At 37.6% G+C, this 25888-nt stretch overlaps 1 protein-coding gene across 1 annotated transcript; it reads left to right on the top strand.

Moving 5' to 3' along the window:
* Nucleotides 1-439: 439 nt before the first annotated feature.
* Nucleotides 440-24568, top strand: cpxm2 (carboxypeptidase X, M14 family member 2). The gene is made up of 13 exons (XM_004080563.4): nt 440-1180; nt 4714-4823; nt 8217-8356; nt 13371-13455; nt 14334-14484; nt 14828-14916; nt 18025-18148; nt 18256-18452; nt 18825-19004; nt 20883-21180; nt 21435-21574; nt 21909-22008; nt 23731-24568. Exons 1-13 carry the CDS (start codon nt 898-900, stop codon nt 23985-23987), a joined length of 2154 nt encoding a protein of 717 aa, XP_004080611.1. The 5' UTR covers nt 440-897; the 3' UTR covers nt 23988-24568.
* The last annotated feature ends 1320 nt before the right edge of the window (nt 24569-25888 follow it).

Here is a 25888-nt window from a genome sequence, read left to right as displayed (position 1 = left end):
ACGTGTCTGTGTGCATCACTTCTGTGTAACGAACCGGCGCCTTTAAATTGGGCAGGATCTCAGGCCTTCCTTTGTCTTGCCTCAAGCTGATAAGATGTCAAAAGCAGAGCTTAAAAAGTTATGCAACGGTTCACTGGAATCAAAACTATTTGCTATTAGGTCTCAAGCTGTTGGGTTTATGTTTCCTCAAATTTCTTACAAAACACTAGAGGTAAAACTTTCCTCAAAATATTTGCTGGGAATTTGGTGTTTTAGCCAAAATATTTTATTTAGTTCGTAAATTTGATCATAGTTAAAGGGCGCTGTCTATTTTAGAAAAGAGAAGAGAAAAAGCTTCATAAGTCAGAGACGGAGGAGATGAGCATATACACATTGCTCATTGTTGAAACATGTCCCAATACCTCACGAAGAGCTTTTTTGGACTGCAGCCTCAGTGAACTGTGCAGGAACACACTCCTGACTTTAGATATTACTTTCAGATAAAAGTGATCAACATGAATTATTGAGTTCCAAAAAGTACACCACGCCAAAGTGTTAAGAGATTAAAAAAGAAAAACAGAATTTTTTTGGGGAGAAAGATTTATATGTAGAGGCAGAAATGATCCAAAAGTTTGTGCCACCTGCCTGCCTTGCTCCGTCAGCTCCCGCTCTTGTTGTTTCTCCCTCCCCTCACAGTGTTGTGTTCCCAGACTGACGCATCCGTGGACCCTCTGGCTCTGCTGCTTTCGTCAGTGACTTGGAGTGCTCTGACAACTTTGTGAACTCTTTGTGTTGGAGTGAGAACGCAGAGGCAGGAGAGCAGTTGATGGGACGCAGTCTTTGCAGCAGCAGCAGAAGCAGGCTCCTCAGGAGACTGCATCGGGTCTTCCAGCTGGAGTTAATCCTCCTCTCCGGGCCATGACAAGGCAAAGCCCCAGCTTTCTGACCCCCCTGGCTCTACTTGTACTCCTTGTGGGTTTTGCGGACCTTCAGCTTGGCTCTGTTGGTGCAGATGAGGATTACAATGTGCAGGAGCTGCTGACAAGAAAAACATTCAATCAGGTTCACGAGTTGGAGAAGACTGCTTCTTCAAAGCCAGGTGAGCATGAACAAGAAAGACAAATTCCTGCAAAGATTTCCAAAGAAAGGACACCACAAAGCACCAAGAAGGCCAATAAAACCCCAACAGACACGAAATCAGGTAAAAGCATAAACATTTCTTTGGTAAATTCCACAAACTTTGTCAAATGTAAAGCTATGCAATATGTATATAGATAATCTCAATGTCATTTTTAAGATATGATTGGAGTTTTTAAAAACTCCTTTACAAAATGTTACAAATGTACCTTTTAAACCTAAAACTTACTCGAGTTCTTTTTTCTATCAGTGCAAAAAAAAAGTATACATTTGTGTTTTTCATAAACTCACAGAAACTACAGGTCAAGAACAAAAATGTGTGGAAAAACAAAACCTTTAGTGAAAAACATCTTAAAATGGCTTCACAGCTTCACCCATGTGCCCAAATTCATGTGTCTGTGTGGTCTGCAGATTAAAGCCCCATGGACTGCATAAATCATAGGGAGGCGCTGAAGCACATGAGAGGGAAGCAAGTGAACGTCCACGTGGTGGAGTGCAGCAAAAAATCTCCCTGGTCAATGTTTACTAAAGTTTTATTTAAGAAGTCAGTTTGCTACTAAAGCAAAACCTGAACCAATAAGAACAACCTGCTGAGCTGTTCCTGAATGATGAACTTTTGAGAAACTAGTGACACTTGTCAGAATTGAAAAAAACAAAAACTGGGGTTTGTGGTATTGAAAGGTCTACTTTCTGCCAAACCACAATTTTTCCAAACTTCATGTATTTTGTAATGTAGAATTGTATCCTTTTGCTTTCTCCTTAATAGCAGTTAACCACTAAAAGCTGAGGAAAGCATCAAGTTAAACCTCTAAAATAAAGATCTGACCACATCTCCAAGTTTACCTCTGGAAACAGTTAAGTAGATCCAGCTTGCCTGCATGTTTTTAAGTTGGGTTGTCCAGAATTTATGAAAGGATTTCCTCCATGCACATAAATATCTCTTATTTTGATGCATGAGGTCCTAAGATCACAGCCAATTAGGGCTCTTTGTGAGAATGGTTGGTACTCTGAAAGTGCTATGGTTTCTGTAAAAAAAAGGATGAATTTTCATGAAGATGAGCAGGTTTACACACTTTTTTTAAGGAAACAGATTCAAAAACAAGTTTTACTTTAGATCATCTGTTTAAGTTACGTAATAATAATTTGCTTACACAATATTATCACCATGATATGATTGTCTCAGTTCTATCTTTCAGTAAGAAAACAACGACCTGAAAAGTTCATATTATACAAGAATATGATGTTCCTGTTGTTCCTGATTAAATTATCCATGATCATGTCTGCAACCTTCAGGTTTCAATAAAAAAAGAGGCTCCATGCACTAGGAAGGCAGAACTCCTCTGTGACAGTTCGCGCTGTGACAGACTGATTCTCCTTCTGCAGGAGTCTGACAAAAATTCTCATCTCCTGTGTGGTTCTTCTCTTTATTAAGGGAAAAGTCATAACCCTGACATCATCCTTGCCTTTAACCATGTATTAGGAGGAGAACCGTTAAAACGTTCTAAAAGTGTCCTCTCATGATTGTTTAAGTTTAAAATTCTAAATCCTTAAGTTGAATTATTTTTTATTTCATGACATCATATTTATTCATCCCGTCAAATCACCATGTGTGCTGCACACCACAGTCTCTCAGAGTTTGGGTCGGTTCTGTTTTTGATGTTTTTATGGAGCACATCTGCAGCTCAGATCACTGTGGAGGATTCAACCTGTCCTCATAATAAAACCGGGAATAAAACTATCAGATGTGAAGAGGGTGGGTGCAGCATGGGGTCCTTTCCTGGCCTGGAACTCAGTCCGATAAAAAGCAGGATACAGGATGTTTGAAAGCTTGATATGAGCCTGAAGGCACTCATCTTTTACATCACATGTCAGGAGGAACGCTTCTCAAATAGGATGCAAATGTTGAAACTTTGTCCCTACAATAATTTTTAACTTTCCTTTAAGATTCATCAAAAATAAATCAAATAATTCAAATTTGATCCAAATAGTTGTTTTTATTGAGCTTTTAATCAAAAAGTCAGAAAGAACCAAAAAAAAAAAAACCTTGAATAACCAAAGCAGCCCCTCTAAAAAGGAAAGACAGGGGGCCTTGTTTACACATCATCCTTTATTTTTCCTGCTGCAACCTCATTAGGTGGCATATGAAATGATGGGAGAAAATCTTACACAAAGACTTGCTAAATGAACAACATCTCAGACGTCTGCAATCACTTAATTGCAGACATCTGTTTAGAGTCCAACTCCCTCCAGCCATGTTGGAGTTGTTTTGAAGCTACAGTGTCCTCAGCCATCATGGAACAAAGGACTGCAGAACACCTTCAAGCATTAGTTTGAGATGTCGCTTTTAGCGCTTTGGAATGTTTTTCTTTTGAAAACGTAAACCTCAATGAAAGATGAGCGACAGAAGAAAGTCAATTTTGTTGGTCTCTTTCCTGCCCTGGGGATTGTATTGTTGGAAAACATTATGGGCATATTTAGTGAACAGCAAGTAGCTTTTATTTTGAGAAATATTTTAAATCAGATAAATATATAAACTAATCCAAATTTTCCAAGAAAACCAGATCCTATAAATCTGTGTGTAATATAAATAATATTAACTCAGAAATAATCTTACTCAGACGCAAACCTGGAAGCTGTTGCACCTAAATGGTCTGCTGATGACATGTTCCTTTTTCTCAGCTAGTGATGCAGCGTAATGATGGACAGTAATTACATTTCCTGGTGTTGGGTCAAATTACAACAGGAAACCTTTTTGCTTATTTCTGTATTTTTAAAAAAAGCTCACAGTACACAGTTATAATTTCTTACCCATGGCAAACCTTTTTGGGATTCAAACATTTAATTTCTAAAACTTCTTCTCTACAGATTTAACTTCTTTTCTTTTTTCTTGGGAATTTAACACTGTATAAGACGTGAGTGTCAGAAGAGCACCTTATTTACACACTGTCTCAAACGCCATCCACACATTTTTAACACGGTGTAACTGTATTATAAAGACTTAATTATAAATATATTTTGCATTATTTTAATACAGTAAATAGTCATTTCAAAAATAACTATTATAAGAGTTAGTCTCACCATAAATTTTTTTAAATTAGCCAAATCTGTCATGCCAAAAGTGTTTTTGAGATTTCGTGGAATAAGCGGTAAAAGCTCTTCTACTGCCCCTAGTGGAATGATGATGAACTACAGGGTAGAAGACATTGACCAAGTTATATCAAATGGATTTTTAAGAAAGGTTTGGGTCATGCTAATGAGATAGGGGCCTCAGAAATGAACATTTCAAATATATGAATAGTTGTTAGTTATATTGGATTAATAAGAATAATAAAAAATTGAGTTGATCTAAACAGAAGTCCTCTATTTTTAACCTAAACTTTGGTTTATTTTGAAAAAAATAAATAATTTCCTGATGGAAACAACTTGTTTTTACCCATCTGAACATAAAAATGTGTGTTGCCATTTAGTAAAGCTATTAACATATGTACTTATCCTGATGCAAGATTTGTGTGATGGACAAAACAGTATCCTAATAAACTATAATTCACATCACATTAAACTATCATCACAGGGCAATTTGTCTTTATCCTTACCTAGAATGCCCTCCTATGGGATTGGAATCGCTGAAGATTGATGATTTCCAGCTTCATGCTTCGTCTACGAAGCGCTACGGCCTCGGTGCACACAGAGGTCGCCTCAACATTCAGGTGAGACAGGAATGCAAACTGCTGGCAGGTTTTCCGGATACGTAGAGGCACGCATCAAACCTTAGGCTATTGGAAGCTTCAATGTTCTAAAATGTCTACTTTCAAAATAATATCAGTGGGAAATCCACAGTTAATATGACTTCCAGCTCAATATTATGTCTTAGCAGCATGATATTGATGGAAACACACATCTTCTGTCACCAAGGTTAAATGAATGCAGACGGTGATAGATTACTGAATCAATTCAGGACCACCTTTCCAGACCAACGAGGAAGATCTGGAAGCCGGGGTATTTCCTGCTCTTTGAGGGAATTAGCCTGCACACAGCTCACTGCAAACCTTATCCTCACCGAACTGAGTTGCTCCAAATCCAACACAGTTAATGAAACCCACAGGCAAAACAAAGGCTTTTGCTTTCTGGGGTATAATGAACCTTTATTGTGTGTTGATGCAGAGGTTGTGGGAAAACAAGGAAGAATAAAGAATGAATAAAGAGGCAGAAAGGATCAGATCTGTGCCAAAGAAGTTTAACTTATTTTTTAAGTTTTGTGTGTGCCCCAAATCGAGTGATTCAAAAAAGAAATATGAGAAAATGAACACCCCCTTTGACTGAATATAGAACTGGACTGAGTGGCGTCTTCCCCTCACGTTCCAAGAAGCCAAAATCCTATAGACTTCTGGTACCTTTTTCAAATAACATTCGAAACGTTTGATTGATTGTGTGTTAGTGGTAGTTGTGCGGATTTCCAAGAAGCTCACTCCTGACTGGCGTTTGTCATAAAAATATGATTCAGAATGATTCAGACCAATCACTACTTACTGACATCATCTGACTGCAAATGGTGACATCTGTACCGCAACACTGGGGACTGAATTGACTTCTAATAAGTAGAGCCAGAAGTAAATCATTTGCCATGGGTGACGTCACACTCAGTGCAGTACTCATACACAATCAATGCACACAACCAAAGGGTATTGAGTATTTTACCAATGCAAATATCTGACAGAGTTTAGAATGTATTTATTTTATTTGAGAAACAAAAAAAAACTTTTTATAAAAATTATCATGGGAAAATTGTCACATTAATGTAATAAGTTGTATTGCAAGTAAGAGGAAGAATTTAGCTGTGAGACAATTTGTAATGAGCCTTCTGAAAAAGCTTTTCCATAACTATGATTTGGGATTCTGAAGCAGTAGCCACCACTACGTTTAAAATGGAGAAGATTGGAATCATCATAAGACTTTTGCCTTTTGCTAACATTCATGTTGGGTGTAGATCCAGAGTTTTTCTCACAGGGTTGAACTAATATAAAAGGAGGATAGATCAATCACAAAAGCTTTCTTGATTTGGTAGCATCATGAAGAGGGTCATGGGTGATTTCCCAAAACAAATGTTGGAAACTAAACAAAAATGAATTCTTGCTTGATTTTAGCATGTACAGGCTAAAAAAGCAAGATAAACAAAGTCTACTTGAAGGAAAAAAATCCTGACTGATGCACAAAAGTTAAAATGTGAACTCAGATGTCTGAAGAAATCCAAACATGGTCGCGCATGAATGCTTTCCAGCTCCTTTCAGCTAAAATATCTCTGGCCTAAAGTGAATTTTCCAAACTAAAGAAGTGCCAGCCTCATCAGATAATTCCTAGGAAAAACTGAGTCTCCATTACTAGAAAATTCTCCAAAACCCTGGCTTTACTTTGTCAGTGATAATGATATTCATTGATTGATTAGTGGGGAAAAAACCGTAACCCTTTAACGCTGCAAAACTTTCCGTTTTCGCGCTATATGTAGGTGAAAGCTGTTTTTCCGGGAAAAAAAGCATTCACATCTACAGAAAATCCTTGACTGTGAAAGCCAGATTTGTGTGTGAGTGAGTGCACACAGACAGTCCCACGGTCTGCATCTGGATATCAATCAGCAGTAAAAGAAGTCACAAAGCCAAAACCTCTGGCTTGTTTGATTTGTCGTTCAGTTTTTGGGATAGACTGACGGCTGACATAAAAGCAGAACACTTAACAGGCTCATCTTGAGTAAAACAGTTTGCAAACTGTGCCGATCAATGTTCAGCCAGGGAAAATGCATTAACCAGAGTCTCAACAATTTGTGAGGTTGACAACTGTCAATAAAAGTTGTCTTTGATGATGTCAGGGAAGATCTTTCTATTCTTACTTTTTTTTCCCAAGCTTTCTGTGCTCAACTGTGTAAAATATACAATGTACTTCCAAAGATTTCCATCTGTTTTGATAAGGAGCTGGAATTATTCACAAAGTGCAGTGCATCATTATAATATTTGAGCTTGGATGAATCAGATAAGCAACGTGTGGCCTGTCAGCGTCCCGCTCTGAGCCAGCAGCATCAGCTGGTGCAGTTCATGCTTTAAAGAAAAGCATCGTAATCCTTTTCCTGTTGTTGGACAGAGCCAGTGTCAAAAATGTTCTTCAAGTGGTTCCAACAGTGAGGAAGCGTTGTTAGTTGGAAAGACTGGTGGATTGTCTTATGGATGGAGCCTGTTTGAAACGTGTGCTTTGGATTTATGTCTGTTCCTCATGTAGTCATTTTTCTTGCTTGTTTGTTCTTGATCATGGCTTATTTCAAGAAAATTTTTCCAAAAACTTTATGTCTACATATGCAGTTTAATGTTGTTGAGAAATGCAATGCTTTTATCCAGCTGCTTCAAGGTTAAGAGGTTTGAAGTCCCACTCTGATCCTTCCCAGTGGTCTTTTAATTACAATTATGCTGTTTTCAGCCCAAATCAAAAAACCCATATCAAGTTCTAGGACATAGTTTTTGCAGAGTAGCAGGAGTTCATTAGAAATTTGCCTCTGAGTTGTGGGCAGAACTATTAGCACGGAGTACCCGTCCCCTTCCTATCATCCATTTGTTTAGATGCTCTTTCACTAGCTTACAGCCCTTCACAACCCCAACTTAACATTACTGGTGCAGCAAAAATGGCAAGCAATATTGGAGCTATCCAGCTGTACAGTTTTGAGCCAGATTCCAGTTCGGACGTGGAAAACAAAGACACACATGGATCTAGTTGTCTACAAGTGGATGCATCAGAATGGAGCAGAGCAGGGAGCTTGTGGCATGCTGTAGTAGCTTCTATGTCACACTTACACGTTTTTCAAACACCATTTTTTTCCATCTGCTCCAGTCACAACGATTTTAATAAAGAAATATTCAAAAATTGAATTTTGCGCTAAATTCCTTAATATATGTCTTAATATATGCCACAACAAATGCTAAAAACACCCAAAATAGATTCTTATTGGAGCGGGTCTTAAAATTTCCAATAACTCCCTCTGGGTTTGCCTTTTTTTTCCCCGTATTTTCTGCTAAAAAGAGGTTGTGTGCTCAATTCATGATCTTTTTGGCTGTTTTTGTCGGCAGGCTGGCCTTTATGAAGATGATCTTTATGATGGTGCCTGGTGTGCGGGGAGAGATGACCCTCTTCAGTGGTTTGAGGTGGATGCCAGGAGGCTGACCAAGTTTACTGGGGTCATCACACAAGGGAGGAACTCTCTTTGGTCGTGAGTATGCAGCCAGCAGGCATGCATGCATAGAGAGTAAATGTTAAATGAGATTTTCCGCCTTTTTGCCTCTTCTATCTGGTTTGTTATATATTTAATTTGTGGACAAATACATTAATAAAATAATCCCTTCATGCCCTTTTTTACACATTTTGTTCTAGAGATTAATTGAATGCAATACGCGTCTATGCCATTCCTTTAGGACTAAAAATTTGTTCTAAAACTGGAGTAGTTCATGTTAATAAAAAAAAATCATAGTTAATAAAGAAGTTGCAAATTCTAATATTATTAATACAATCCAAACACTGGACACTGCTTGAAATCTGAGTGCAGATATATGTCAGAATAATAGAAATATCAAAACATTTGAAAACACACAGATGAGAACAACATTTTCAAAAAGTTAACTTTTTTTCTATTAAAATGTAGAAAATTAGACTGCAAAATAAATACAGAGAGGTTTTACAATTTCCCAGATTTTGATTTGATTTGCTGAAATATCTTACACCTAAATAAAATGCAAATGCACAACAGGTTGTCCCTTTCATATTTTCTAATAGGCAACTTCATCAATAAATTAATGTAGAGTAGAATTTAAAGTTTTGAGATTTTTGTTGAAAGAAAAAAAAGGCATAGGTGGATTGTTTTGTTTTTATACATTGTTTGTCTAATAACTAATATCTATTATAAGTATGGTACGCTTTGCAAACTCATGACACAGTCTTATATTCCCACCATGTTTCAGCAATAGTTTGAACTCAAAGCTCCCTTGTATGTTTCAGAACTTTCACTTATGCTTATGCTTTACAATATTTTAACAAGGCTACTTATGTAGTTTTACACAAGCTGCTCTAGTGTGCCTCCAAGTGGTGTTCTAAGTTCACACATCATGCTTGAAACTGTACATGTTAAAAAAAGGGCAGATATCATTCCAGGTCAACAGATTTCCGCTCTATTCTGATGCCTTTAAAAAAAAACAACTGGGTGGATTCATGGATTGAAAACCCCACATTTATTCATTCATTGATGTAATTAAAGCTATGATGATTAACATGGAAAAAAAGGTTAGTTTTGCTTGATTGAGACCAAAGTTTTTTTAATCTATTTTCTACTAAATGTATCCATTTTGAGATTTACAGAAAACTTTTTGGTTTTAAAGAAGATTAATCTCTTTTTGTCAAGTAAAGAGACAAATCAATAAAAGGTTTACTGTGTTATGGACTATAGCAGCTTTTGTCTCAGTAACTTATTTTCAAGATAAAATGTGTCATCTTGTACTGTGAGTCATTTTTAATATCTAACTTTAATGTGTTTGAATAGCAGCGGTTTAAAGCATATTTCTATTTTTGAGTGTTGTGCCAGTGACATTGATCCAGACAGGGAGTTGTGGTTCCTGCAATAAAAGAGCTGAATTTAAATTCCAAGTCTAATTTTTTTCTGCATCACTTTGAAGTGTCTCACCATAGGATTACTTTGATTTTTCCATGGAGGTATCAAGATGAGATTTAGGTTTAAAAACTCCTGCATATAGACAAAGAATAAATAAATAAAATCATAGTGTTTAGACATGTTCAAGCTGTGACAGGTTTGAACAAACAAACAGTTTTTTTGTCAGATGTATCTCTGCCATTCCTAAATTATATCATGAAAATGTCTTTTTAATAGCACTTTAAATCAGAAGCACTTGAATAATGATTAATGGAGGTCATAAAGCCGTTAACTTTTGCTTCGCATTTTATTAACCATCCATTAGGTGAATCAATTGAAAGGCCAGGGTATGCCAAATTCATTTGTGAGAGTCCATTTTTTTACCGACGAACATCGAGGCTCTTAAATAATACAAATAATATAATATAATACAAAAAGGCTATAGTGAAATTTGTCAGGAATTAATCAATCAAATGCAATACTTAGCTGCTACATTTGTGATGGTAAACTGTCTAACAGAGAAACAGAGTCATTTCAATTATATAGTAGTTTAATAAATAAAAAAATGTAATCTTAACAAAAAGTGAAAAACTCGTAAAATAAAATGAATACAAATAAATTTGGTTGTGGGAATCATTTGCTCACTAAATGCTGCAGATGTCTACATTTTCCTCAACCATCTTTGCAGCTGGATCGGCAATGATATTCAACAATTTCTGGCCTTTATGCTTTTTAATTTGCCCACTCCTGGGTTGTAAGCTGCAATACAGTTTGAGAGAAAGGAAAGGTTCTTTAATAGGCTGTATTTATGATTTGCCTTCAAGGCCAGCACTATGTAAAAGTTGCAGAAGACAACAAGGCTTGAGACAAGATTTCTCTGCAATTAGCTCTGCAGGGCATGCAAACTGTCTGCAGTGCCAGCTCCCGGGCTCCTGTCTGCAACATCGCTTTAATTAGTAGAACTGGGAATTCGAACCAGGCTGGACTAGCACCGCTCTGACATCTTTATCCAGAAGCAAACCAGTCACTGCCACGCTATGTTTTAACTTCTGGTTCTAAGGCGCCTGATGGCATGTTGGGTTAGTAAGCCATTAGTGAATTCTTAAATCATAGATGATGCTTCCTTTCCTAATCGCTGATTTTTCTCACCTCCCTGTGTTATAAATAAAGTTTCTTCCACTTTTTTCTTTGATTTCTCCGTCACTTTGGAGAACTTCTTGTTTACGCCATAGAAATATAGAACTGAACAATCTCCAACTGATAATCTTAGAAGTACTCAAAGACTTCTGACGGGCAAAAAGGAAGTGGTCGTATGAAATTTTCCAAAATAATGGGCGGGACATATTTCGTAAGATTCAGTTATTTTCAATAAAAATGTAATGGTCACCAAGCTGTAAATATGTTTAATTTTGCTGTACCTTTTAACACGGTAGTAAATAAAATTGTTTTCTTCAAGTTTCTGCCTCTAGTGGTCAATTTGAGGAACTGCTAAATTTGATTTTGCACTCCCTAACTTGCTCAAATAAGGGAACAGAATTTCACAGTCTGAGATTTTTTTTCACTTGTTTTTTAATGTGTTACAGATTAAAAGTAAAAATATATCAGTGTTGTTCGGTAGTCTACTGTTCTTTGTTAAAGTTGTTGAAAGTCGTCCGATTGTGTGTGTGTTTAGTAAAATCCAAAAACATACCAAAACATGTCCCATTTCACAATCAAGGCAAATCAAATGTGCAAAACCTTTCAAAATAATGGGTGTAAACACCATAACAATAAGAAATTCATCCAAAACGAATAAAAAACTGGTGTACAAGTAAAATCCCTCAATCAAAATTGCATAATCACTACAGGTTTAACCTAAGTGAGGAAAAAAAATGTCTCGTGTGACTTTTCAGATAGTGACAAGCTATTACATTCTTTGGATTACAAGCAAGTGTTGTTTTTAATAAGCAAGATTTTATTGTTGTGGTTAGTTTATGCCTCATCTTTGATCAAATGTACTTATTGGCCACTTTATTGGATACACCTTGCTAGTATTGGGATGAACCCCCTTTTGCCTTCAGAACTGCCTTAATCCTTGATGGCAGAGATTCAACAAGGTACTAGAAACATTCCTCAGAGAGTTTGGTCCATATTGACATGACAGCATGTCAATGCTATCACGATATGATAGCATTGAACCTGTTATGGTGCCTCTGGCAGTCTCTCCTCCCCCTCCCTTCTCTGCTCTACTGATTGGAACCAGCTGTGGACACTCACCTCATCTTCTACCAGCCTTCTTAAGGAGATCCAGCCCCAGAATTCATCACCAGTTCGTTGCTCCTAATGGTGCTGAAGTCTGGTCACCAAGTTAAGTCTGGTTTAATAGTTACCTTGAAACTTACCTCGCCTTGTCACTCCTCCTCAAGTTCTTCACCCCGAGTGTCCACCTGGAAATTCTCCTCTCCATGAGCTGCCATCTGAATTACTCCAGCCACGCTTACTCCATCCACACCATGTTCCAGCCTCGCTCTCTCCAGCCACACCACCACTCCGGCCAAGAATCACGACAGTCACGAAATCCTTTCGCCACGCTTCGTGTCCAGCTCCGACGCCATTGAAACATCGGCAAGACTGTTTACTCCGTTTACCATTATTCTACCCATGAACTCTTACTACGCCATTACCTTTCGACTCTGGAAAAATAAATCTGTTAACTATCTACTTTGCCTGAGTTTTGTACTGGGTTCCAGCATCTGGGTCTGCCACATCATACAAATCATGACAGAACGAACTGGCGATGAATGCTGGGGCTGGATGTCCTTAAGAAGGCTGGTAGAAGATGAGGTGAGTGTCCACAGCTGGTTCCAATCAGTAGAGCAGAGAAGGGAGGGGGAGGAGAGACTGCTAGAGGCACCATGACAGAACCAGTCTGGCCATTCTTCTCTGAGCTCTGGTATCAACAAGCTATCCTGCCCACAGAACTGCTGCTCAGTGGATATGTTCTCTTTTTTTCTGACCCTTCTCTGTAAACCCTAGATATGGTTGTGGGTGAAAATCCCACTAGATCAGCAGTTTCTGAAATATTCAGACCAGCCCATCTGGCACCAACAACCATGCCACGTTCAAATTTACTTGAGTCCCCTTTCTTCCTCAATCTAATACTCGGTTTGAGCTGCAGCAGATCGTCTTGTTGCTGCCATGTTATTGGCTGATTGGAAATTTGTGTTAGCAGTCAGTTGGACATGTGTACCGTATAAAATGGGCATTGAGTGAGGACAATTTTATTATAAATGTATTAATAAATGAGTTCACAAAGCCTAGTTGAACAAGGAAAATTATATTTCTTACGTTTCAAACTCTTAAATGATTTCTGACTTCCTTTTACATACCATTCAGACTATACTATAGCTTTTAGAGAAAAAGAGTCTTATAACATATTTTACTTTTCATTAAGAGTAAACAATGTCAGGAAAAAAAAGAAATTATTTTCATTTCCTGATTTTTCCAAATAAAATAAACGACTGTTCTTTGTGTTTCATTGCATTAAATTTAGCCAGATGCTTTTCGTTGATTGACCTTGTGTTTTTTTTTTTTTATATATTAACAGGAGCGACTGGGTTACCTCATACAAAGTTATGATCAGCAACGATAGTCATACCTGGATGACGCTCAAAAATGGCTCAGATGACTTGGTGAGTGAAAACCATGACACTAATAACTCTGACATCCACAGCAAACCGCACTCACTATCACTCAATTAAATTGAACCGTGATCACTTTGTTTTTCTGCAGAGAGTCGTGTGTTTTCGTCTCCACTTATCTGAAACTTAGCAAAAAAAGTAATATCTGCTTAAGTGTTATTACTGAGGGACATTTAGAAGCCTGCTTATCCTCTGGCTTAATGAGCTGTGAGGCGGTAAATGCAAAAGATGCCGGAGCAGATGGGAACTCATCCTGGCTCACTGTCAGAGCCGTGTCGTTTTCGGATTTCTACATGAGCACTTGATCTAATTAAACGAACAGAAGCCAAATCCAGCAGAGCGGAACAATCACAGATATTTTTGGTCTATAGTCTGATTACGAATAAACTACTAATTTTACTGATTTTCTTTTTTTTTTCTTCTTTCAAATTTGAGTCATAATTCCGGCTCCCTATCTCAGATCACATCTGATTTAATGAAGGTTTCACAAACTGCGCACTCCTTTGGCCGGTGACTTCATCTGTGTGGGAGATTAAACCCCGGCAGCAATTTAAATTCTGCTACCAGTCCCCCTCTCACCCACTCACTCACCCTTTTAGGCAAATGTCAAACTATTCTACTGGTCAATCGAAAGGTTTGGAGGATGATTCTAACACTGGGTGTTGAAATTTACAATGACTTTCAGAGGAAATGATAGCTTAAAAACACTGTTCAGGTGTATGGACACCTCTTTCCACTTTTTCTTTTATTTTTTTACTCCATGCAACATTTAATATCACAAGTATAACTTTTTCTTCATGGAATATGAGTCTTAAATGAACTTTGTTCTGTAAATTTGTTCATTTTCTTTTCTGTGTTTGCCTCAGTAGATATTCAGGAGCAACAGAGAAAAAGAGATTCCCGTTCTAAATATCTTCCCAACACCAGTTGTTGCTCGATACATCAGAGTCAACCCTCAATCCTGGTTTTCCAGCGGCAGCATCTGCATGAGAGTGGAGATCCTAGGCTGCCCTATGCCAGGTGATGCATGCTTCTCATCCTGACGTCATGTGCACACACCATCACTCTTTGGTTCAGCACTGAAAGTTACAAAAGTCTGAAAAGCTCTGAATTGAAAATACAAAATATGTAATAAGTAGTCCAGCAAAGATAAGTTATTGGTTTTGTGCTAAAAACCTCATAAAACAAATATCCTAAAAAATACAGTGACATCCTCAAAAGTAAGATGATGCCTTTAAATGTTTTAAAATCTCAACTCATCATGTTGAACTTTTTCTTTTGCCCAGATCTTTCAAAATGCCACAAACTATTTAATTTTTTGAGTATCTGTGAATATTGACAACTGTTGCAAATCTGATTACAGATCCAAACAATTATTACCACAGACGCAACGAAGTCATAACAAGTGATGACTTGGACTTCAGGCATCACACCTACAAAGAAATGAGGCAGGTGGGTCATCTTATTCTGGGATGCTTATCGCCACTTTTTTCTGCAGAGTACAGATGAAATAAGTAATGTTATGATTACCATAAGCTAATGTCAGTCAATGTGTGTCCTTAACAAAAAGGAGGCATATGGCAGAACAAATGAAACATGTGCACATAGCAGCATAAAGATCCATTGAGGTTTTTCAGGGTTTTATCATTATTTATTCATATACTTGTCATGAGCAGAAGGTTTGTGTGGTGGACAGCTGTGTTTGTGGACAGCTGTGTTTGTCAGTGTCCAACATGCACCTGAGCAGCAGTGATGTACAGGAGAGGCTTTGGAATGTTTCTGTGAGCTAATATTCTCCCTCTGTTGAGCTGCCAAGCCCCCTCCCAGGTTAGACCTTCTCCAGGTAATCTCTAATTTTTATGAAATCCCACTCCGATAATCTTTTGATCTATTATAAAACCGTTCCCAGTGGTCTTTCAATTGTGATAATGCCTTTTTTTTGCCAAAATTTAAATGAAAAACTGTCTTTTATAGATCATAGTTTCTGCAGAGTGACAGAAGTTCAATAAAAATTCACCTCCAGGTTGTGAGCAAGACTGGATGGCATGCAGTAAGCGAACAGCCATTTCCTGTCATCAGTCTGTTTACACTCTCTCCTGCTAGTTTAGCTCTTCACAACCCCAACCTAACATTAGCAGTGCAACAAAAATGGCGAGCAATATGGGAGCTATCCAGCCGTATGTCACTGTTCTGTCACTGCTACAAGCTTTTTTCAACAGCATTTTTTCATTTGCCCCTAATTCATAATGCTTCGATTAAAGATATACTCAGAAATGCAATTTTAAGCTTAATTTTTGAAATATTTGTCCTCCATCAGAAAAATGCCACAAGGACACGCTACAAACAGTTGTCATTGGACTTTGTCTTTTAAAACAGTTGCTTTTGCCTTATAAAACTTTTTTTCTGGCAGGGGTTAAATGTGTCTCATTCAGGGTGTCCAGCTTCAATTGACCTTCTCGAAGGAAAGGAATTTAAATAAATCTAAAGCTCTTCTTTTTTTTTTTTTAAAACCATGACATGTTAGATTTCCTTGGCTTAGCCCATGGTGGCATCTCAAGAAAAAAGAATCCAACCCTATGGGGTAACACCTTAAAAACAAGTTGTTCTTTCTACAGCCAAATTATTGCTGTTTTGGGGAATTGATGTCACAAAAGCTGACGCAGCCAAAAGAACTTTAGAAGAAAGAACGTTTCCCACTTTCTTTGACTGATAAGCTGCATTAACTATACATAACGACAGTCATTGTGCTTCTTCTTCCTTTGACTCCTCAGGCAAAGCAGATTTAAATATTATCTCTTTCTTTTCAGATTGATGTTTCTTAGGGGATAATAAATATGTCAGTTATGCACTGAAAATGTATGGATCTAAGAGAATCAGATTTTTCTCTTGGCTAACACGTTTTTCTGCTAGAGGAGATCCAAAGGTACATCCATGCCAAATTTGGTGCTTGTACCACAAAATCCACAGTTTGTCTGAAATATCAACCTAACTGGCTCAGCTAATATACTTGCAGAAGTATAAGAATTCTTAGAGAAAACGTTGTGCAGTGACTCCGTAATTGTGTAGCCACTGCACTGCTATACTAAGGGAACCACATGCTTTATTAAACAGAGTACAAATTTCACCACAGTCTATAATTCTTTAACCCATCCACAACACCTGACATTTGTTCGGAGATTTACTCGATTAGTTAAGTCAAGAGTAAACCTAGACTTAATTAAAACTCCATCACACCTGACAGGCTAATGACTTCAGTAACAGATGCACACATGGCTGCTTTCACTCAACAACTGCTCTTGGAGATTTTTGAATGTTACTGGGATTATATTTGAAAATAAAATACTAAATCTGTCTTAAATTAAGCAAAAGTCTCAACGGCTTCGATATAAATTTTAAAGTTTTTGTTATTTCCAGCAAATATGTCTTCCATGCACTACATAAGAACTTAAACTTCTCTAAATTTGATTTTTGTGAGCCGAATTTTTGTTTTAAAACCCTTTATGATCTATTAAAACTAAAATATTTACAAATGATTTGACTTTGGATTAGATTTATAAGCAAAGTCCTCAGCTTACATGCATGGATAGCAGCATATTCAACTGAATAACAATTGTATTAGTTTTCCTGGTGTCACGGGAGCGGATCAGGGAGTACCCAGGTGCAGAGAAGGAGAGGAGGCAGGAGGTTGCAGGGGAACGGGGGCTTTGATAAACAAAACTAAAGACACAAAACCAAAACCACTGCATACGGCAGGCTAGAAACTTGAAACACTAAACACTCGAAAGACTCGAAACAGGGAGAGCAGACTTACATACTATGGACCAGCACAGGAGGAAGGGAATGACAAGACTTGAATACATACAGACAAACGAGACACAGGTGGAAACACTCAGGAAGGATGGGGACCAAAGTAAAACTCAAAACTACAACAAACCAGGAAACACTACAAAATAAAACAGGAAGTTAAACTCAAAACATCACAGAACAAAAAGGAAACAAGGCACAAGGGCAAAGAAACAGAAACCGTAACACATGGTAGTTAAACCGCATGGTAAAAAAGTTACATTAAATCAGAAAAAAATGATAAAATGTTACTGTATTAACTTTCAAATTAAAAGATATGGTCTTAAGACTGACTTCATAGACCCGCCAAATTCATCTTTTAAAGCTATTTTAAAAACATCCCCAGCGGTTTTAATTATGTTAAAGGTTTTTTTAGCCCAAATTTAAAAAACTGTTGTTTTGTAGGACATGGTTTCTCCAGAACGGCATTAGTTAATTAGAAATTTTCCTGTGAGTTATGGGTGGGACTGCAATTTTGCAGAAATGCATTATTATTCTGAATTTTCTTTATATATGTCCTCCATTATCAAAAAAATGCCACAAAAACATTTTTAAAACACCAGAAACACCGTTTTCAGAGTGAGAAACTTTGTTCCTCTGGTTAAAAAATACCTTTTAGTTTTTCCAATACCTTATCAGAACTTCAATGAAAAATAACTAATACAGTTTGTTAGCTTGCACTTTTTCTTCCTAATGCCTTTTATTTATTGTCCGCAGCTCATGAAGGTGGTTAATGAAATGTGCCCCAACATCACGCGCATTTACAACATAGGAAAGTCTCAGGGGGGGCTTAAACTGTATGCCTTTGAGATCTCAGACAACCCAGGAGAACATGAAGTGGGTGAGTGGAGGTCTTTTATGATGATTCCACCACCATAGTTCATCGCAGCTGCAAATCTGACCTCTTTTTTTCTCCTTCCTCTTCCTTGATGGGATGCTGTTGTCCAGGTGAGCCAGAGTTTCGTTACACAGCTGGTTCCCATGGTAACGAGGTGCTGGGACGGGAGCTGCTTCTCCTTCTGATGCAATTCATGTGTCTTGAGTATCTGTCCGGCAACCAGCGAATACGTCACCTGGTGGAAGAGACCAGAATCCATCTATTGCCGTCTGTCAACCCCGATGGCTATGAGAAAGCCTTTGAAGTGGTAGGTCTGTAAGACAGCCATTAGTGACCTCACATCAGCAGCTAGTCTGTGGTGAAAACAGCTCCATATCTGCCTAATTGGCACGTCTGCTGTGAAATTGCACTTTGTGCAGATGCAGGCTAGAAAATTAGTTTGAATGATCCACACGGACACAGAACATAAACTATAAATGCACACATGGGCTGCTGTTATTTTATGTCATTTTACATGCTTTGTGGCTTAAACTAGACTAACTAAACTCCTGAAATAAAACCAATTTTGCACCAGTGAACCACAACCAACAGTAATCGATGCACAAGACAAGGCTTTGATCCCTCACAGTTAACTTCACACTTTCACATCCAGGAATTTCCTACAACTTTTTCCTGACAGGGTTCAGAGCTCAGTGGCTGGTCTCTGGGTCGATGGAGCAACAATGGAATTGACATTCACCACAACTTCCCTGATCTCAGCTCTGTTCTGTGGGAAGCAGAGGCCAAGAAACTGATTCCTCGCAAAATGTTCAACCACCATGTCCCCATTCCAGAATGGTACCAGTCACAGAACGCCTCAGTGAGTCTATCTTTTGGTTTCTTACTTTATCATTTTGTGTTCCTGCCTGTAAAGTGATTCTTTAGGAAGAAAATCATCAACTAAGGCTTTTTTACGAGATCTGAGACTAAACAGGCAACATTTTTTACTAATTTGACTTTTAATAATTAACTTTCCAAATATATTACTAGTTGATGAGTAAAAACAACGTAAAGGTAATTTTTTCAGTTAAATTAAAAATAATTCTAAAAGCATAATTGTAAACTTTATACAGACGAAATTTTTTTTTTGTTCAAGCAAATATGTACAGAAATATAAATCAGGAAAAAATCATTTCAATAGAAATTATAAGATTGTAAAATTAATACTGTAGTCAAATATTTACATTAGGCATCGGCTAAATCACATGTGTCAAACTCAAGGCCCGGGGCCAAATGTGGCCCTCCATGTCATTTGATGTGGCCCGCGAGAGCATAAAAGTTTTTAATTTCTTAGAATAACAAATTAAATTTGGTGTGTATTTATTCATATCTAGGGGGAATTGGACTTGAAAGATCGGACTGGGCGACTATACATTAGAACTCAAACTGTCCATATAACCTAACCTGATAGAATCAAATTTAAAAGGATTTATGCTAAAGTAACAAGCAAACATATGTTTTCTATGCAACTGTAACTGCCACTTTAAAAGTTATAATAAATACATAAATAATGAGTTATTCAACATTAAGGAGTAGTTACATTTATTTTTCATTACATTTAGTTACATGTACAAGTTATATCTGGCCCTTTAAGGACAACCACTTTGTTGATGTGGCCCTCGGTGAAAATGAGTTTGACACCCCTGGACTAAATGGAACAATTACCAAAAACTGATGTTGTTTTGACAACTGATAATATTGTTTACCTCATTATTTTTATGTTTATTTGGAGGAGCGAGGCTCAGCTTTTGTCAGCTTATTGTGGTGGCTTTATTATTGTTGTTTTTTAGATTGTTTCGCTTTAAACTTAACTTTAAACCACTTTGACCTGCTAAAAACATATATACACATATAAAATTACATACACGACTTTTTTAGGCCTTAAACGCTGTCCTTGTTACTCAATACCTTTTTTTTCCCCCCATATCCATATCAGTTTATCCATTAGATTCTTTATACTTTGGTATCTAGTCTGGACACACATGCTTTGTGGATTTGTGTTGCTACTAAAACGCATGTAGAAATACTATTAATAATATTTTTTTCAAAGTTTACTTATGCCTATTTTCCCGTATCTCTGCATTTTATATGGTATGTTTCTATTGCAATTGTTCTTTTGCATGATAATTCATTTTGTTCTCATCACGCACCTCCTTCAGAGGAGCCAACGCACAGCGAAGACCGTCAGCCGCATGAAAAGGGTAACGCAGTCACGAGGGCTCACAGCCTATTTTGGGAGAAGCGGATTTGTTTGCTCTCTGTGACGAAAAAGGCTGTGAGCTCAAATATACCCCGCAATCTAAAAAAAGCTCATCCTCACGAGTGTTTTGACGTTGCTGAAACCCATGGGTGAGTCACACCAAGCACCCAGAATAGCAGCCGCAGCTGTAATACTGGGATTCCCATCTGTGCTCAAAAAGCTGTGAAACGTATCCCTGCTTGCCCCATAGATCGGTTCAACTACTACTTAGAGATAAGAGGACTGGTTTCATTACACCAGACACAACAGCAGGGGGAATTCTTGTTCATGCATGCAAACACAAGACACCGGTAAAATGGATTCACACTTCAAAATAAAAAATATTCGTTGCCGTCTGTGTCTGTTTGCTTTGCAGTAAGGGAGTTTATTTAACCGTCATAGAGCTGAGGTGATCGCATTAATTGCATTATCCATGCCTCTTGTGTACCCCTGCTGTAGGTTGCCTTGGAGACGCGAGCTTTGATGGCATGGATGGAGAAAATGCCCTTTGTGTTGGGTAGTAACCTCCAGGGAGGCGAGCTGGTGGTGACCTTCCCGTATGACAGAACTCGCTCCCCGGGGGTGACCAGGGAACAGACCCCCACCCCCGATGACCACATCTTCCGCTGGCTGGCCTTCTCCTATGCGTCCACCCACCGCCTGATGACTGATGCTAGCCGAAGGGTCTGTCACACAGAAGACTTCGCCAAGGAGGATGGCACCATCAACGGAGCATCATGGCACACTGCAGCTGGCAGTTAGTGTCCAAACCTGCCAGGGGGTTTTGAAAGGGATCCAGTTTTATGTGGGATTTCCCTGCCAGGCAATAAACTGGTTTTTAGCACTGAAATAATTTTTTCAACCTAAAGCATCATTTTTAAGACAAAAATTCTTGAAAGAAAAGAGCCCAAACTTCAAAACTATGTATTATCACTGCAGTTGTGTCAAGTTCTGGGGAAGTTTTTATTTATGAGTTGATGTTTGCCAACAGATTTTTTTTTCTCCTGGCAGGTATGAATGATTTTAGCTACTTGCACACCAACTGCTTTGAGCTGTCGATGTTTGTGGGTTGTGACAAATTCCCTCATGAGAATGAGCTGCCGGAGGAGTGGGAGAACAACCGAGAGTCTCTTCTGGTTTTCATGGAGCAGGTATAGAGGCAAAGGATTCCCTGCAATAACACATATGCAAGACAGAAAATACAAAAGAGTGATGCAGCAGTAAATGACAAACAAAACTTTTTTTTTTTCTTATACGTTAAGTTTTTGAAATTTTTTATGGAAATGACAAAAAAAATCATAGTAAAAAAATATAAATGATAAGAAAACCTTGATTTTTACAAAATACAGATTTATTCAGACTCTGTCTCTATTAGCATTAAAAACAATTAAGCTTGTTATGCATGTTTTGTAGGAGATGGATTTTATAAACTATCTTTGGCTGTGAAAAGAAGCAAAGTTTTGACAGTTTTTGTTCTGTGTAAAGGTGCACCGTGGGATCAAAGGTGTTGTGAGGGACCTGCAAGGTCGTGGACTAGCCAATGCCATCATATCTGTGGAAGGCATCAACCATGATGTTCGCACAGGTAAAATGTTAAATTACCATTAAAGGCTTGATTAATCCACATTTAAATCCTGCTCAAATTGGGTGGCCTTTATTTAGTAAAATGCTCCTATGTTTCCTTTTACCCAAAGTGTATCTGATTCAGAACAGAGGGCACTTCTTTATTCACTTACCTGCATAGAAGTATATTGTAGTGAATTCTGACTCTACTAGTCAACATTTTTGGGTTTCCAAAAAAGTAAAAAATGTCACAACCGGCTCATATTTGTAAAACAATTTTTGAACAGTATTTAGTGCACTACAGGATGCACCGAATAATAAGGCGCACCATCAACGAATGGTCTATTTTTGAACTTATGTCATGGAAGGCAGACGAACTAACAGGTGCATTAAGCAAGACAAAAGAGTCGGAGACAAGTCTGTCAGACTATATTAACTGTGTTCATGGTGGCTGTAGAATTTGTTTTCTAAATGCTACACGCCAGCAAGGTTAGAAGTGCTAGTCACATACAGTGAGACAAATAAGTGATTGAAAAACCCAGTGATTTAGCCAGTTCTCACACTTAGTGTGAGACGTATTCTAAAAAATCTGGAAATTATATTATTTTTTAAAATATTTTTTTTGTATGCAACTGCTGCAAATGAGCATTTAAACACCTGTCTATCAGCTGGAATTTTGACCCTCAAAGACCGCATTTAAATAGTCCACCTCCACTCCACTTATTATCCTGTTTGAGGTTGTTCGCTGTATAAAGACACCTGTCCACCTCATACAATCAGTAAGACTCTCACTACTAACATGGCTAAAACCAAAGTTGTCCAAAGACACCAGAAACAAAATTGAAGACTTTCACAAGGCTGGAAAGGTTGTGGCCTAGCCAGTCTCCAACCTCAACCCAATATAAAATCTTTAGAGGGGTCTCAATAATCTGTTTCTCAGCAACAGTTCAGAAACCTGACTGATCTAAGATCTGTGTGAAGGAGTGGGCTGCCAAAATCCCTCCTGCAGTGTGTAGAAACCTGGTGAAAAACTACAGGAAATGTACGACCTGTGTAATCTCAAACAAAGCCTATTGTTCCAAATATTAACATTCATTTTCTCAGGTGTTCAAATACTTATTTGCAGCATACAAATAAAATACCTAAAAAATCATGCAATATGATTTCCAGATTTTTTTTAGATGTCTCTCACAATGAGATGAAAATGTCAGAACCCTCCATGATTTCTAAGTGGAAGAGCTTGCAAAATCACAGGGTGTTCAAACACTCATATGCCTCACTGTAAGCATTTTCACAATACCTGTAAGTCCCAACCTTGTTTGCACCAAAATACAGACCGATACAGATAAAACAAACTTTACTGTGGCTAGATTCCGACCTTAACGGTAAAAAAAATAAAAAAATAAAAACAGTTCGAAATTGTTACACGTTAGCCACGTTAGCGCATTTAAAATAACACCCAAACTTGACTGATGTTTTACAAATGCGCCATGAACCTCTCAAAAATTCCTTTGACATCAGTAAGCACAACTAGAATAAATCAATTTATAAGGCACTCCAGATTACAAGGCGTACTGTCATTTTTTGAAAAAGGTTAAGACATTTAAGAGCGCCTTATAGTGCAGAAAATATGATGTTTGAATGTAAAAAAAGTAAAGACATTAGATTAGAAGTGCTCATTGACCAATTGAAACCTATGACACAGAAGTGCATGTTGTTTACTTGCTTTTGCATTTCTCTCCAGCTGCAGATGGTGACTACTGGCGCTTGTTAAACCCTGGAGAGTACAAAGTAACAGCCAGAGCCCATGGCTACGCTTCTGCCAGTAAGAAGTGCGAGGTTGGCTATGAGATAGGCGCCACCCGGTGTGACTTCAAAATAGGCCGGCCCAACTTGTCACGAATCAGAGAAATTATGGAAAAATTTAACAAGCAGCCCATCAAATCGCAGGTGAGGCAACTTCAAACACACAGGTCTGGAGAGAGACTTTTAGGAACATAATGGTTGTATGAGGGAGAAGAATTCAATGCAAATATCTGCGCTGATCTGATCAGTCTGGGGTTTAGGACATGCCTGGGTTTGGAACTGGCTAAGAATCTGTTTGGGGGTTTTCTCTGAGAAAATACTGTTGGACCCTGGAAACCTGGATAATTTCCAACCATTACTGGAATTTAGGTTCTGTTTGGTTTTCTCTTTAGATGTTTGCTGAATTGTAGTAAAATATTTCAAAAAAACATTTAAACATTTTATAACATCAGACCAAAAATGTTTTTCTACATACAGTACATGTCACATTTTCCGTTTGAAATTGAACAATGACATTTTATTGCACTTGCAAAATACTACAAAAGACTATATTGTTTTCAAACATTTTTGGTCCATTTTAGCTGATATATCTATTTTCTAAATAAACACAATTATTGCTGTACTTCTTTTCATATTGGTTAAAATGATAACAAACCTGCATTGGGCAATTCTATACACAGCCATGTGCAAAGAACTCCCAAAACTCTTTGACAATAATAAAACACTACAATGTTTGTTTTAGTTTTATGACTGATTAAAGTTTTCCAGAACTTGTACTTTATTTCTTGTTTTTTTTTTTTTTTAACACGACGGGTAAAACTGGGCTTGTACCAATAATTTTGTGTCACTTGCTGGAACACTTTAGCAGCTGTGTTCAGTTTATGAAGAGATCTTGGAGCAGAAGAAGAGGAAAAGCTGAGATTGTTAACAAAAACACAACAAAAAACCCCACATGTGTCTGGGCTTAGAGAGCTTTATTCTTCTTTTTTTCTTTTTTTTTTTTCTTTTAACTGGAAAAGCTTGAGCACTTGGAGTTAAAAAGCTCTTGAAAGATAAAAGGGACAGGTTTAGAAATTCAAATTGCAAACATTTGTACCATCTATATTCTAATCTTAGATTTTTTTTCAAGATTTAGGTGTTTTGAAAGCTAGAACATGTGTTGGGACTTGTTTTAGAACTTAACGTTCATTAACATTAAAACAAATTAGTAATAAAGAAATAAAACCACATTTTAAGCATCAACAGAGACCATTGCACTTGAAAACAAAATCTGAATCAAAAGTTAAAAGACATAAGGAAGTGGACGTTTCCTTTTCGAAATTGCTATAAAACAATAACATGAATGGGAATAGAAACTTTTGAGTGTTCGGTAAAAAAACAGTGTGAGAGAGTAAGAGGGAGCAGTGAAAAGTCAAGTTTAATTATTGAACATTTGGTATGTGGAAAAAGCTAGAAAACAACTCTTTTGTTCAAATCTAAAGTCCTGACACAGAAAATGGGACCCATTGGCTCCTGCTTGAGACTCTGAAGGTAAAATTTGGGGTTTAAACTATTAAAATGGTTACCAATTGCAGCTGTGAGGCAGTTCATCACTCTCCCTGGGAATAAGTCAAACGCTGGAAACAAATTTCAGAAGATTCATTTGTGAGTGACAATTTTGCAACTGTCACTTTAACTTTTGGCAAAAGCAAAAGATATCAGGATCTCAGATATCAAGATATCAGATGTCAAAGGTTGTAAGCTTTGTAAGTTGGTCAGGGGTCTGACTGATCCCAAAAAAACATATCAAAGTGTATTTCAATTCTTTAGTTTACATCCATTCATCCACTTTCTGTACTCATTTATTCACATTTGGGATCATTGGGTCTCTGGAGCCTACCCAGCTGCACCCTGGAGGGTTTGCCCGTCCATCACAGGCCAGATTCTGTTGCAACTTTGGAAATAGAGACTTCACAAAGAAGGTTTACCACAACTTTTGCAAAGCCTTTTTTCCCCCAAACAGATATGAGAACTTTTGGATGCCTTTAACAGATAATTCAGATTACACTTCCCTGTTTGAGTTTGACTCTTCAGATGGTGTTCAACAGCTACTTTTG

Source organism: Oryzias latipes, chromosome 19 (assembly GCF_002234675.1).
Source record: "Oryzias latipes chromosome 19, ASM223467v1".
NCBI classification, from domain to species: Eukaryota; Metazoa; Chordata; class Actinopteri; order Beloniformes; family Adrianichthyidae; genus Oryzias; species Oryzias latipes.
This window is presented reverse-complemented; position numbering and strand designations above follow the sequence as displayed.